Source organism: Poecilia mexicana, unplaced genomic scaffold (assembly GCF_051168715.1).
Source record: "Poecilia mexicana isolate PSO_F unplaced genomic scaffold, ASM5116871v1 scaffold_2, whole genome shotgun sequence".
NCBI lineage: Eukaryota > Metazoa > Chordata > Actinopteri > Cyprinodontiformes > Poeciliidae > Poecilia > Poecilia mexicana.
Window position 1 is genome coordinate 46,896,827 of NW_028263371.1, and position 15,178 is coordinate 46,912,004.

A 15,178-nucleotide genomic window follows, 5' to 3' on the forward strand; every position below is an offset into this window, starting at 1 on the left:
TTGGTTCTCATACTGCTTTTCCATATGAAGGGTCCCTCACATAAAATGCCTTATGTGAGGGAGAAAGTTAATTTTGAACTTTCTTATGACACCAGGTGTCTGTCTCAACCAAAGTGTTGAAAGAAATCGTGACAAGTTGACTTTTATTATTTCATTTTTCAGAAATAACATCCCAGGAAATGAAATGTCCATCCCCTTTTTGCAAAAGTTTTGTTTTTCTTTATCTTGAAACACACACAAAGATTAAGTTGAAGTTCTTCAAAAATTACAATTTCCTCTGGTATATTTAAAAATAGCAAGTTGTCTTTTTTTTTTTAAGGTCATGCAACATTTGTGATTAAAGTTTTCTGTAGCTGGACTGAGTTCAAAGATGGCTTGTTAGATTGTAAAGGCTCCAGACTTTTATTTTTGCTGCATTGTTCTTAAAAGAAACAAAGTGAGTTTGTTTGGGATCATTATTTTTACTTGGAACATTTATTTCAGTTTCAGCTTCTTACCCAGAATGCCTCTGTGCATTTCTATATACACCATGCTTTTGATTACATGACGTCAGTTCCATATGTTGAAAAACAGCTGGAAACGATGGTGTTACCACCATCGTTACCCCAGAAAATGTTATTGCGGATATTTGTTCTATTTCTTCTCCAAATATGGTATTTAAAATGACATCCAAAGATTGCATCTCACCAGACTTTATCCTAGCAGTCTGGTGAATAAAGTCTGAATATTTGGACTGTCCAAATATTCTGCGGCTCATTTTAAATGATCTTCATTCATTTTTTTTTCTTTAGCAGTGCTGTCTGAGTACACTTTTTGGCACTATACTTTGTCTTCCATTGTTTCCAATTTTTGCTCCTTGTGTCACTTTAAAGTCAGTGAGGGGTGGTGATGGCTTTTCTGGAAATTTTCCAGATTTAGAAAAAAAAAATCTAATGGAAATATCTAGATATATGCTTGACATATAGTAACTTGCTCAAGCATTTTGCATGGAATGAAATAATGCTTAAATATTGTGGAGGTCGAGACAAAGACCCGTTTGATCAACATGACAAAAGCAATTGAAAATGTAGGAAGGAGCAGAGAACTGAGCCTGTATGATGTCCAAAAGCTTTGCAATTTGTTGAAAGGAACATTGATTTTTATTTTTTTTTATGTGTCCAAGTGACAAATTGATTTGAAAATTAAACAAGTAGTTTTGAGAATTTCTATTCTGTTCTGAGAAATGCACCAACTCAGCAACAGAGAAAAACTGTAGTTTGGTTGTTGCTGACATCTAGTGTGAGTTTCATGTCAATGCCTTTATTAGAAATATGCTGAGAAAAATACTAACTTAATATGTATTAAGCCTAAATTCCTACAAAATAAATTCTGCACATTAATCTATACAAAAAAAAATGTTTTTTTTAGAAGTATGCTGACAAGCCAATGATTTTGGCTCATTTCTGTATATATGGCAACTTTTACCAATATTTCCATCATATGGTGCTGTTACAAAGCAAAATATGACAGCTTAAAGATTCATTAGCAAGCAATGTAATTGGGGAGAGATAGGGTGAAATGCAATTATTTAGCAAGTGAATGAATTACAGTAATTCCAAAACCCTTATTTGCAATGCAGAGAGCAAACCAAGAAAGTTGAGCAACTGTTATTATTGCAAAACGGATTCGAGTGAGTGATCGTTTCTTCTGCAGTGTGGTGATTGTTCAAGATCAAACCTTTGGGTGGGCTGGGATCAGGACCTCAATGGTGCAACTTCAACCCAAAGGAAACATCAAGAAGAAAATAATATTACACAAAATGAACACCAGGACTGGTTAAATTTTTTGTTTTCTGCAGGGGGAAAAAAATCCTTTAGGCGACTTGTAACATCTGTGAAATGGACTGCAGAGATGAAAACTATGAACTTCACCATGAATCTTGTGCCACGCTGTGTGAAGTACCTGACCGCATTCTAGTCTGGGGATTGTCTCTCCTCTAAGGGAGCAGGCTCACAATTTTGCCCTAAAACACTGCTATGACCGAGGGCCGATATCAAAACATCGTCCAGGAGCAAAGTGGTGATGAACAGTGTTTTCCCCAGCATGGTGGTGGAGCATGTTCCAGGGAAAAAGGGACAACTGAGTGGTTCAAGGTCAAATAGACAAATTGCAATGCCAGGGCGTTATTCAGATCCCAATCCCACTTAGAACCTTATGCAATGCTTTGTATAAACTTTATGTATTACTTAGTAAAAACCTTTAGAACTGACAAAATGTTTATTATCCACTTCTGTGTACGGTAAACATATAACATTGAAAGAAAAAATGATTAAGCAAAACTGAATCCATAAATCTGGAACAACTACATTTGTCTTAAAGGTTTTGATCATGACTGCACAGCCACAGAGTAACTTGACTTTTAGAGCTTATTTACAGACAACTCTGAAAAACAGCAAATAAAGACACCGGAATGGTTTGCACTGACAAGAAATGACATGCATTCTTTAGTGAAAACAGTATTTTGTTGCTTAAACAATATATATGACAACTATGATGTGTTTCCTTTACAATAGCATTAGGTATTTACATGGTATGACAGAAAGCAGGTGATACCGTCAATAATTTGCCGAGTTTTGCTTTGAAATTTCCTGCATTTTAACTAACTTTCAATCACACATGTATAGAAAGTTAAAAGAGACCCAAAGACTAACTTATACATTTGCAACACTACCCTTACAGCCAGCATCACTAACACAAAGGCACTTTCACTCTTGCCAAAGAAGCTTTTCACCAAGTCTCTTTAAGGCATAACTTGTCTTTCATTTTTCACACTCTAAGAATTGCACTGGCCGTCCATAACCCCGCCGCATTTAACTCCCCTGGCAGCACTCGAGTTGCATAACCCAACATAAGTCACAACGGAAACAGTTTGTTCCTGAATTAAAGCGTTGGCTGGTTTTATTTATGAATCCCCACTCCGTCTCCCTAATGTGTGCATTGATTTGATATTAGAGCTGTACAAACAAGACTTGGCACAGGTGACATATTTAAAAAACTCAACTCACCGTTTGAACCTAGAGTACATTCAAGTGTCCACAACTCGGACAACCGGATCATTTTACCAGACGAGTACTGGACATCTTTGGCGAGAATAAAGAAACTGTCTATAAGTCTTGCTGATGTTTTATGTAACATATATATCGATCTCATAAATCAATTTCAAGCTGTTCCAGACAGCAGTTTCTGGCTCTTGATGTAAGTTGCAGTTGCAGTAACACAAGGTCCAAACCGTCAGAGTCCTCTCGCTTTCTGTTTAGACAGCAGTCAGTCCAACGGGGTCAGGGTCAGCGCCGGCCGGTGATTCCCATTGTATGACACGTCAAAGCAACACAAAGCAAAACATCACAGAAATAACAGACTGAAAAGCTCTATACCGTCTAAAAGCTTGATATTTAACTCTAAATTGTCCATCAAATAAACAAATTGCAGCAAAACATGATGACGCAATATATTAGTTTTCAAATAAATAGGTTGTTGTCAAAATTGAAATATATATTATAGAGTTGGTTTTAACTTCAGCTAGAGGAAATTCAACATTTTTTCAAGTAGTTTGATTAAGAGAGAGCAAAACAAAAACATTTGAATGAAGAACATAAATATGAAAAAAAGGGATTTATATATTTTTTTCACTTTTCCTTGGAACAAATAAGCACAAGTTGAAGGACAGTGTTGTAGATTAAAGCTTTCAGGAAGGCACTCAGCTGATGGTGCCTTCAGAGAAAATCACAATGGGTGATGAGCTTTTACTGTGGATCAATTCAAATGAACTTCAACTGAAAAAATAAAAATAAAAAATCAGTCCTCAGGTGTGCAAAGCCGCTGGAGGCATACCTGAAAAGAGTTGCTGCTGTACCAATTAAAGTTGGTTCTCAAAAGCTTTAACTCAGTAAAGCTGAAAAAATAAAATAAAAAAACACTTCTAAAAACTCAGACTTGATGCCATCTGTTAAAATGTGTGAATATCATTCATTAAAAGTGCCAACTTTGCATGATTTTGTAAATTATGATAATTTAATGCAAAGTTGGCACTTTTAATGGACTTTCAATGCAACTTTTAGAGCAACTTTGCATTAAAAGTGTCATTATTTACCGAATGACACTTCATGACAACAGTCAAATATTCATAAAGACTCGTTCATGTTCATGACAGGTGTTATGTCATGTTTATGACAGTGTCATGTCAGTCTTATGCACACCCCGTCAAATAAAGTGTTACCAAAATTTTGATACATTAATAATTAATACAAGAAACACAGGGGATTCTTTTTTTTTTTTTTTTTTTTTTTTTTTTACAAAGGTTTTTCGCTTCTCCATTGCTGCATGTTACTGAATTTATTACTCTTGGATCTGCCTGAAAAGTTGTGGTCATGAAAGAGCCTCCGTCGCATTAGCTCAGAAGCCACTTTAGTGCTTCAGTTTACGTCAGTGGTCTTTGGGTTTTACTTATTTGTGTGAGACAGTTTGGACTGATTTTGGTCAAACAGGAGCTCAGGCTCAGGCTCGTTTTGACACGTTTCTCTCTTTGGCGTCTGTTGCAAAACCAGACTCTGACCACCTCCTTCTCCAGATGGAGCCCTTTGGCTATCCGGGCTATTTCCTGAGAGGATGGCTTAGTTTTTTCCACAAAGCTTCGCTCCAGGGCCTCCTTAGCTCCCAGGCTGCAGAATCAAACAGGGAACAAAAAGCAGAAAGCAAAAATCCTTAAACACTGAGTGAACTGGATGGTTTTACACTTTTCATCCTCACAAAGTATACCTGATGGTTGTTCTCCTTTTCCTCTTTCGCTCATTCATTCCAGTTTTATCGTTGTACAACGCTACAAGGAAGTCAGAGTGTTTTGTCATTGAAGCTTATGAGGGATTGAAAAAAAAAACATTCAAATGCTACAAAATTCAAGCACAGCTTTGTTCACATAAATTTCCTAATTAATTTTGTCGCTTCTCATTTTGACTGAATTAGCCTTAATTAATTAAACATGAATTGACTTAGCTCTCTCAAATAGCAGCAGATATTCTCTTTTTTAAAATTCTGCAAAGTAAATAAATGACTCGTGAAATCAACCAACAGCAGAAATGTTGCATTTATGTCTGTAATTACATTAACCCAAAGATAAAATTTTGAAGATATATGTAAGATTTCTTTTATGTTTCACTTTTTCAAACCTGATTTATCTATGAACATATTTAGACACTTACATACTGTTTCAGAACACACTGTTTTGGTTTATCTCTTAGCATTTACATTCAAATGATACTCTGAGATTTTAACAAGAAAAATCTTTAAAAATCCTAATAATGTTCTTGCCATAGAAAGTTTTCAGCACAATGTTTTAAATTGTTTTGCTGCTTCTCATATTAAGCATATTTGCCACAACATGACAACATAAACGAAGGTTTGAGGGGTGTGAAGACTTTTGCCAGGTACTGTGTATATATATTTTTTAGACATCACACTTTTGAGATGTTGCATAATCCCTTTTCTCAGATGAAAACTAAGCTTCTATTTCAGATGATGTCTTTTCGTTCATCTTCAGAAAAAAAAAAAAAAAACAGTACACTGGTAAAAATGGAGCAAGAACGTACATTTTTAGCACCCCATCCTAGTAATACCACTTATATAAAATACTATGGCAACAAATCAAAGGTGCAGGTTTAATGTTACTGGATAAAGATGACACCTACTGTAAATAAACACTGCATGGGGGATGATGGAGTGGATTCATGTGACTCACCACCAGCCAGCTCAGCCTCGTCGAGCCATTTTGCCAGAATGGCCTTGAGTTTGCAGGCGTTCTTAAAGCTCAGCTGCAAATTTTCAAAGCGGCAGATCGTGGTCTGGCTGAACTCTGAGCCGTGTACTGCGGCAAGAGCCTCGCCTACATTAGTCTGAGTGTAGCCTGGGGTCAAAATAAAATAGAAATAGCAATGCCTCACAGAATGCAGCCAGCAGTGGGGAAGCAAGATGATTGCCGGAAAAAAAAAAAAATACAGAGCAGAACAAAACAAAGCAAAATTTAGATGAAGACATAGCAGGTTGCTGTAGGTTGTACTCACCCAGTTTGATCCGGCGTATTTTGAAGTCATTAGCAAACATTTCCAGTTCTCGTATCTGCGGGGAGTCCATAGGGGGGGCTTCTTCCTGCTCCCGCATCCCTTTCCGCTGTGCGTCACCTTTCACTTCTCCGCCGGGCCCCCCGGAGACCTCGTCGGCTGAAAGGAGTGTCGACGGCAGCGAGGAAAAACCGTGGCTCAGAGCACAAGAGCTGCTACTGAGTCCGTGGTCTGGAAACTTATATATGCAAGGAGTCAGCGAGCCTGCAGAGAGGAAAGTATGACAGAAAGAGATGATGTAGTGAAGGTGTGACACTTAGAGACGCCCAAAGACTGGCAGAAAGCTTCTGAAAGTTAAGCCACAAGCCACCTCTGAGTTCTTGTTCATTCTTTTTTGCAAAAATATCTGATTCTCAGTCTGTTTAAAAAATGTCTTTGAACAGCAGGTCTGAACTTTAACTAGGCCATTCTAAAACATGAGTAATCTATGGACTTTGTGATTAATCTGCAATGTCTAGTATTTATTTATCTACTTCGTTTTATCGACTCTGGCAAACTTTGCTGAACACGCACATACACTAAGAATGATACTGCCACCGCTCTGTTTCACCATAAGGACAGTGTTGTTAGGCTGGTTTTCAATGATTCCCTCCCCACAACCCGTACACAGAATTTTGTATGCAGGCCTAAAGGTCCCAGTTTTATTTGGTGTGTTCCTTGATCTCCATGATGCTGGTTTTACACTATTGTTCTGAAGTCTGCACAGTGCAGCGGGTTTCTTTTATCAGTGTCTCTAAAAAATTCTTAGTCCTCCAAATGTTTGTGGATCTTTTAGAGTCTTTTATTGGAAGCCAGGACTTGAGTTTCTTTTTGCAAAACCTCTGAGAAGAACTACTGCAGTTTTATGAGCTTGATTGAATGTGTTTCTTAGATAAACACCTCATAATGACAATTTCCACCCTTTAGTGAATAGAAGGTTTAAACCCAATCAGCGCCTCCCTCTTCATCTTCTTTTCGTGAAACAGCATGTAGACTTAAGCTATCATTATTGCATCTACAGACAGGCACACACACACAATCAGTGCCCACCGCTGCGCTTGTGGAGATATTTGTTGTGCGAAATTGGTTCTCTTTTTGAAGCTGCACACTTGGGTGACAGCTGAGCCAGTTCAATTTACTGATAAAAACAGAGTGCGGAGTCTGAACAAGGTAGTCTGTGACATGAGTGCTAAATTAATCTCAATTTTTAAGGGACTTGCTGAATAGCTATTCTTTTCCCTGTCACTTAGCACAATATGCTGAAGTTTACCGGTAATTTAACAAAACTCACCTTTGGCTTCAGGATTACCACGCACAGATGAGTTCCCTGCTTGCACTTATCTTTTAAAACTCTGCATTCTGACGAAATACAAAAAAGAAAATCCACTGCTTCTATTAAACATTTCTTACCATAGCTGTTGGAATGAAGTACTTAAGAGTGGAGGCGATGGCTCTTGCTGGTAATTATGCATGACAGATTAATGACAGACGTCTTCCAGAGAGTCATGCAGGGAGGAATCAGATGCTATGATTTGTTTGAGCATCAGAGAAAAACACGATGGCCAATTGTCTATGAAATGCATAATTCTAATTGAATGAGGACAATTATAAAACCACTGAGTGATCAAACTAATATTCTTACTGGAACAATTGCATAACTTTTATTCGTGTCAGGACCATTTGAACGTTATAACACCCACAGTGAGCCATGCAATAGTTCCCCCTTTTGTAAATGGGGACACAATGCAAATTGTTACACAACAGCAAGAGAAAATGAAAATGTCATCCTTTCCTTGTTAGTTGGCTCATGGCGCCAAGTCAGTTTTTCTACCATTTTTTTCATATAAATGGCCAAATTTTATTGTAGTTCTGTTCCCCTTTTTTCATGTTGGCTTGATAATATAATAAATATCTTTACTGATATTTAGAAATAAAAAGTGTGAGTATTTGTGAATGTTGTGCATGCGATGCATGGTTAATTGTCTGTTAGCAACTAGAAAGAAATCTCACACTCTTTGTGACCATCAGCACGGTCTTGTAACAATTACTCCTATCATCCTAGCAAAGATTTGGCTCTTGGAAATATACCATACATTTTCAGCAGGTTTGAGTTTGGAGTCGTCCAAATTGGATGTTTTGTTGGAACCCAACTGTGTTCAAGTTCAAACTGCCCAGCTCCTGCTTTCAGGTCAAAAATGTCGAGGTAGCTTGGTAAACTTGAACTCAGTTGGGTGTTCTTTATTATGAGTGGAGGACAATCTTAGATTGCAAAGGATTGGAAAATGTATTCGAGCTGGAAAGGCAGAGTCAGATAGTCTATGAAGCACATCGGCGCTGTTCTTTGCTGTCGCTCAGGTGCATGCCACGACAGGAAAGTTTTGATATATAAAACAATCCTGATATAATTTAATCAAAAATTAATGGCGATTGTTTCATATCCAGTAAGAGTTCCGATGCAAAGTTGAAAACGGATCCGACTGATTTTGATAAATGTCTGGCTGGCACTGCAGACACACCTCATAAAAAAACAGTCACCCACCAAGTCTTTATCAATTCTTTCCGTTCAGACACAGGAGCCTAACCCTGCAGCTATTCAGGGAGAGACAGGATATTGCCTGGACAGCAAGCTGCCATCACACTACAATGCCTGCCTGCAAAATTATTGTTAAAAAGTGTTATCTAATGTATGCAATAGATAATCTATTCACAAAGGTGTGCTTCTGTACCGTGACAAACGTGTTTATATCACTGACATTTTCAAAAATGTACTGTTTGTGCTGTTATTCACACAATTTATGATGTTACATGCAGCCTGAATATTAGACAGCTTTGAGAAATCGACATTAATCCTGATCAATGTCACTATGACCTGGTAATTTCAACACTCGTGGATGGATGGTTTCTGAGGCAGATAGGTTTTCTATTTCCCACTCATCTGATTAGCACCACTCAGTTGTGCCAACTACTTATTAAATTATTTACTAGTTCCCTCTGAGGCCAATTAGTTACAATTAATTTTATTCTGAGGTATCAAAATAAAGGGAGAAGGAAATCTGACATTTTTATTCGTATAAATTTTAAAGACAATATATTGTTTTTGTCTCCTATTCATATCTGCAATATAAAATTTCAAAGAAAATATTTAAAAGTTTTGTGCTTTTCTTTCTTGGGAGAAACTTTTCTTGTTCACCCCAGAGAATAAAAAAAAAAAAAAAAAAAAAAAAAACTTTTTCTAGTTAACACACCTTAAGGTATTTTTTCCACCCCCCACCCTGAGCTGGTAAGAGAAAGTGGACCTTTCCTGGGCTCTACCTAATGCATCCACTGATGTTCCCTGGGGAAACAGCCATGCTACAGCGAGCACAGCGGTTGTTTGTGTGCTATGCAGACGTACCGGGCAGCAGTCACTCCCTACCGCCCTCCAACCATTACACAAGTGGACTCACTGGCTGTATGAAGGCTTCTTGATAGCCTTTTTGCCAGAGATTTGCTCTTTCCTTAAGCAAAGCCAAAAGGCATAAAAAAATTGAAAAGTGCACAAAATAGGGATTTCAACAGCTACACTTGAATGCATATTCACAGCAGTTCTTTTTTTAATAAGGCTTGGTTTTGTTATAGCCACTGCCTTATCTAACAGTACCTACTTGTTGTCCTTCTAAAAACTGGTTTTACTCTACGTCAGGTTTAACTTTCATTCTTTCTTTAGCTCTGTTTTGCCAATCAGCCACAGCAGAAGATGAAATAAGGCCTTTGACTTGACAAGATGGCGCACTGTAGGGATAGCTGTAGAACGTTTTCATATATACTTCCAACCAGAGAAAACTTTTTTATTAATGTATATTATTTCAAATGCATATCTGCGAGGTGTATGAATAATTTAAGGCTGAAGTTTAGCTCTTAAGTCAGCTGCATAGATCCATGTGCGTGTTCACTAAAAAGTGCATAATATGCATTACAATTCTACCCTGCAAATAAAAGGGAAAATATCTAAACTGGGTGCACCGTGGTGAACTTTTTTTTCCTGAGCTATAAAGGCTTAAAGATTGGAATAAGGGAGCAGAAGCTCCTTTCTGAAATCCAAAATTTTAATATAAAATACCTGAAATGACAAAAACAGCTAAAATCTTTTCTCCAGAAAGAATTTGGAAATGATTTGCTCTCAATGTCATGCCAGTTGGTCTGCTGCTCTGAGTTCCCAACTAAACTTTTATTGACATGAGCAAAATCTGAAATAGTAAAAATTATATTCCATTATGCTTGCATTTAACATCCAGTCAGTATTATTCTTTGCCAACTGATTTAATTACTACTAATGAAACAATTTAAACCCATACATGTCTTGGTAATTCACTTTAATGAATTACTGTAATTAAAAAGTGTCCTAAGTCTCATGTATAATTTAATATTGATATTTTTTTGAAGATTTTATATTACAACATTTTCCCATTGATTGTTTTTCCCTGTACTATTGAGTCAATTTAGCGCTATCAAAATAAAAACGCTGTCACCCCTGATCAAAATAAAGTAACACTGAACCTGCTGTCATTGCTTTTGACATACCTTACATTTTTATTACATCACTGTCTTATCTCTTTACTAATGCCTGGCCATCTTGGACTGAAAATCCAATGTTCTACATACTGCTGCTCCTGAAAGCAGAAACACACAGCATGCCTGAATCTTCATCAGCGCAGACAGAAGAAAACTGCACAGCTAAACAACAGAAAAAGAAGCAAAAATGACCCTGCTTAGTATTCTATGATAACTCGTGCTACACACGCTGAAATCTTTCTATTGCTAATAAAAAAAATAAAAAAAAACATTTGCATATCTTAGGCACAAAAAGGTCTTGTTTTTTTATCTAACATTTTTCACAAGTTACAATACCAACTCTATATCCTCTTTTGAGCCATAAATATCTTTGAGCAAATTGAATAAGCCTCATTTTGGTGATTCATGAGAGGCGACTATCCACACCAAGATCCCACTTTAACGCTTCATTCACATCTCATTACATTCCGTACTGATATTTCTTTATGATGTGGCCTGTCAGTCCACCTAATGGTAACACTTATTTCTCCTCATGTGAATCAATATCTTTTTGTGCTGGCATGTACTAATCCAGATACCTTCATTTTGTTCCTTTCTTTAAAGCTGACAACAAAATCTGCACACAGGCCTATCTTTAGTGGCCTGATTTCACCATTTATTCACTTGCCAGAAGAAAATCTAAGATCATTGAAGTGACGAATTAGTCTTCCTGCCTCCCAGTGGTGTGGAAGGTGTGCCTCTTTAATTTCATCTTAATGTCCTTTAAGCACAGTCTTTGACAGCATAAATGGATCAATACTGTCAAATTGCTCCAGTTAGACAGTGGATGTTGCTGAGATAGACCTCAAATAATTAAAGCCATTAGCTTCGGAAGTAATGTCAGATGCAACAGAAAACATTGTCAATGAATGTAAATTATTTTCAGGGAACAGGCTTCTTTGGGTATGAAACTATTGTTTAACAAATTATGACAAGTTGTATATAAATTTATATCAAAACCACTGAACAAATTCTTCAGAAATTGTATGAAACAAACATTGTTTCTGGGAATAGAAAGAGTTAAAACCTGCATTGAAACTTTTGCTCCTGCTGACGGCTAAATACCTCAGCTCCTGAGAGGATTAAAAGGAATTAGCAAGACATTTGTCAGTTTTGGTCAGCTGCAGCACCAGATTGTTCAAAAGAAAGGTAATAAAGTCCTCCTTTAATTTTATCTGACAGCAAACTTGAAACTAATCACAAAGTAAACACATTTCCTGCCTAATTTAATGGAGTTAGCCTGCAAGCGAGGGAATGAGTGAATGTTCGAGTGAGTGTGCAGAGTGTGGGTCTGTTCTTTACCTTGTAATGGATTTGCAGCACTCACCATGTTGGGGTGAGGGACGCCACAGGTCTGCAGGATACGAGTCTGAGATATACTGGCAGAAAGCATCTCCTGGGCTGCAAGGAAAAGAAGCACGCAGTATCTAATTAGAGCTAATAAAACACAGTTGTGGATGAATTCAATGTAACTTGGGTTAATCAAAATCTGTTTCAACATTGCAATATACGACAAATGTTTAGCAAGTTATTGTTTTCCAAGTTGATGTACAAGGGAAGGAAATGAAATCTTAGGATTTGAGTATGAAATTGGGGTACAAACTGGCAAAGGGGTGAATTGACCTGTTAAAAACTTTAATTACTGTTGGGGTGCCACTAATTGAACCACTAATATGTTTTTTTTTTCTGCACTGAACAAATGCAGTCAAATTAAACATTATCTTGTTAGTCAAGACTAAGACTTCTCAAGGGTGTCATCATGGTATTATTTTCTGAGTTACTTTCTAATGTCATACAATTTGTTGCTTCTGACAAAAACACTTATTTGAGTTAGCTGTGTACCGGATCGGTACACAGCATTCTTTACAGTATGACTACTCTAACTGAGTAGTTATACTGCATATTGGCCATTTTTGCATTTGGATAAAACTGGTATAAAATAACAGCGTACATTTTTCCCTGTTTTTGCTGATTTACTAACTAATTTGAAACTCTTTGACCTCATTTGCTCACCTGTCATCATGCCATAGGTTGCTTGCTGGTTGCTGTAGTGGCAGGGGGTGACTGGGTAATGCAAACTTGGAGGAGCGTTACTGAGGGCGTTCCCAAGAGAGGAAGTGGACAGGTGCATGTGGGACCTCTTGGAGGTCTGACCCAGGGACAATCCTGACGATACTGATGCAGAAAGCCAAGAAAAAAACAAAACCTGTTTTTATCTCCCATACAGAAAACACTGGTTCTAAATATAGAAGCTCATTCACTAAATGACGCCATGTCACTGATGTCTGATAATTTACAACACACAAAGAAATGTTAGATTTTGATAGACAATTAGAAAAACATCACATGATGTTGAATAAGACTGAATAATGTATCAAACAGTGACTTCATAAAAACTGATATTTTTCATGTTTTTCTGGATTCAAGTTAAAGCCATTTTCATTCAAAGGGTTATTAGTCGTATATAATTATAACATCTGTCCTAACTGTCTGGTAAGAGAAGGAAGTTGTTTTAATAAGTTGTCCAGTTTACACTCCTCCAGAAATAATAGGCATTGCAAGGATTTCTGAGCTGTTTTACTGATTTGTTACTCATTGCCTATACTGCTGTGGGATGATGCTGGGAGGAATACAGATTTGGTGACAAAACAAGACACATGCTTTGATGATGGCTTTTATCAAAAGCTCCGATTTGCATGTCGTTGTAAATGATCTTGCTAACCGCATAATTATTTATGGTTCATCTTCAGGCAGTTTTTTTTTTTTTTTTAGCTCACTCCAGGAACTAATGAATGCTCACTGCCATTGTTAAGATCAACACAAAGTACTAATGGCAATGTGTTTCAGTGAAAACAAAGATAAATAAGGTGCCATCTTATGGCTTTCTGACTGGTCTTACTTGTGAAACATATGTGTTTAATTTTACATGTTCCCTTTTTGCATCTGTTACATGAACATGTTCTGTATGATCCCATCCCATCTCTTGTGAGTCTTTGCATTTAGAAGAAACTTCAATCACAATTAAAATGTTTTTCCACAATGTTCCGTCATGAGGAAGAGTGCGGGGAGATTGAAACAATTATCCCCAGATTGCTGGGCCAAAGTAACATATTAGATACATTTTTCATGATTAAATTCAGATTTTGAAAAAAAAAATGCATCAAAGTTTCATTTAATTTACTGGAAGAAATATGTTTTGATTAGACTTTAACATTTGTGTGTGTCTTAAACTGCCAATACATAATTTAAGAATTAAATCAAGTAATATTATAAATAAATTCAATAAACTTTTATTATGATAAAGAATTTTATCTGTTATTATTTCTTAATAGGCTTTAATGGACAAAGTGGCATGTAACCTCAGGTCTATAGGAATTGTCTTTACCCCAACATGTACCAATGATAACAGTTATGATTAATTAGATATGCCTGACGGGATGTCGATGCTCAAGAAATCAAAAGTTCATATCTTTCCTGGAAGAGAAGGATTAGAGTGATTGTTCTTGGCCTTCATCGCTACAGCTGGGATTTAGCATCTCAACAACACAATGTGGATTAAGGTTCATGTTAATTACGCTTTCAAAAGCTTTGCTGCGAAGCGTTTTTGTAAGCTTTTGTTGTCTAAAAAAATTAAAGGAGCTTAAAATACAAAGACATCAATTGAGCTAAAAGAATTTAGAAATAACCCTTAACAATAGAAGTACCATCTCAAAGTCAGCGCATAACAAGTAGGAAGAACATTGCGGACTTGATTTACCTGCAGAAACCATACCGTGAGCATGGGACGTGGCCGGTAAACAGTCACCGGTGCTGCCATGGTGCATGAGGATTGGTAAGGGTGAATCGCCTGCCAGCGGGGTGAAGGAGTCAGCACCAAATCCCTGACATGCCATGTTTCTTTGGCTTTCTTTAGCAGTCTTAGTGTTAACTGATGTCTGTCTCTTAAAAAGCTTTCTTTTCTTAAACGCACAATAACTCACTTTATTTGGTCTTGTCTTCCATTAGCGTTTTCTTCTCTAAATTGCATTCCTAAAATCTGTCATCTTGCCTTCTTTCTTGAGATTCCGTCTCGTCTTCTTTGGCCTCTCTTGTTCTGCTGTCTTTTTCTGGCTGCATTAGTTGTCTTACACCTCGAGTATCGTCTTCTTTTCTTGTCCTTTTTTCTCTGGCTCAGTCAAGCATGCGTCTCCCTTGAGGCACTTGTGGGGAATATGAGGGTAGAAAACTGGGAGAGGTTACTTTTTTTTTCCTTTCAGCAACTCCGCCAAAACTCTTTAAAGTTTTAAGCAGAACCCTACCCTCAAACGAGGTGAATACCAAAATGGTTCCTGTTCGATTTAAAATCACTATTACACCTGCTGAAATGTGAGTCTCCTCTAATGAGAGCTAAACAATGCAGCCCTGCTGGTCTGTTATAACCTTCGTCGATCAATGGAAGTCAGCATCTGTCATGCCCTCAG

At 37.2% G+C, this 15,178-nt stretch overlaps 1 protein-coding gene across 1 annotated transcript; it reads right to left on the reverse strand.

Annotated features, from left to right (window-relative positions):
- Window positions 1-3,610: 3,610 nt before the first annotated feature.
- pou1f1 (POU class 1 homeobox 1) lies at window positions 3,611-14,843 on the reverse strand. Its single transcript, XM_015011375.2, has 7 exons — window positions 14,476-14,843; window positions 12,732-12,893; window positions 12,021-12,119; window positions 6,093-6,353; window positions 5,771-5,935; window positions 4,795-4,855; window positions 3,611-4,697 (listed from the first exon to the last, which is right to left on the reverse strand). The coding sequence occupies exons 1-7, from the start codon at window positions 14,609-14,611 to the stop codon at window positions 4,457-4,459; spliced, it is 1,125 nt and encodes a 374-aa protein (XP_014866861.1). The 5' UTR covers window positions 14,612-14,843; the 3' UTR covers window positions 3,611-4,456.
- Between the last annotated feature and the right edge of the window lie 335 nt (window positions 14,844-15,178).

Coding starts and splice junctions, on each gene's coding strand:
- pou1f1 (XM_015011375.2), bottom strand. CDS start 14,611: ATGGCATGTCAGGGATTTGGTGCTGACTCCTTCACCCCGCTGGCAGGC. Junction 12,894..14,475: donor TCACGGTATGGTTTCTGCAG/GTAAATCAAGTC, acceptor TTTCTGCATCAG/TATCGTCAGGATTGTCCCTG. Junction 4,856..5,770: donor CGAGGCTGAGCTGGCTGGTG/GTGAGTCACATG, acceptor ACTTCCTTGTAG/CGTTGTACAACGATAAAACT.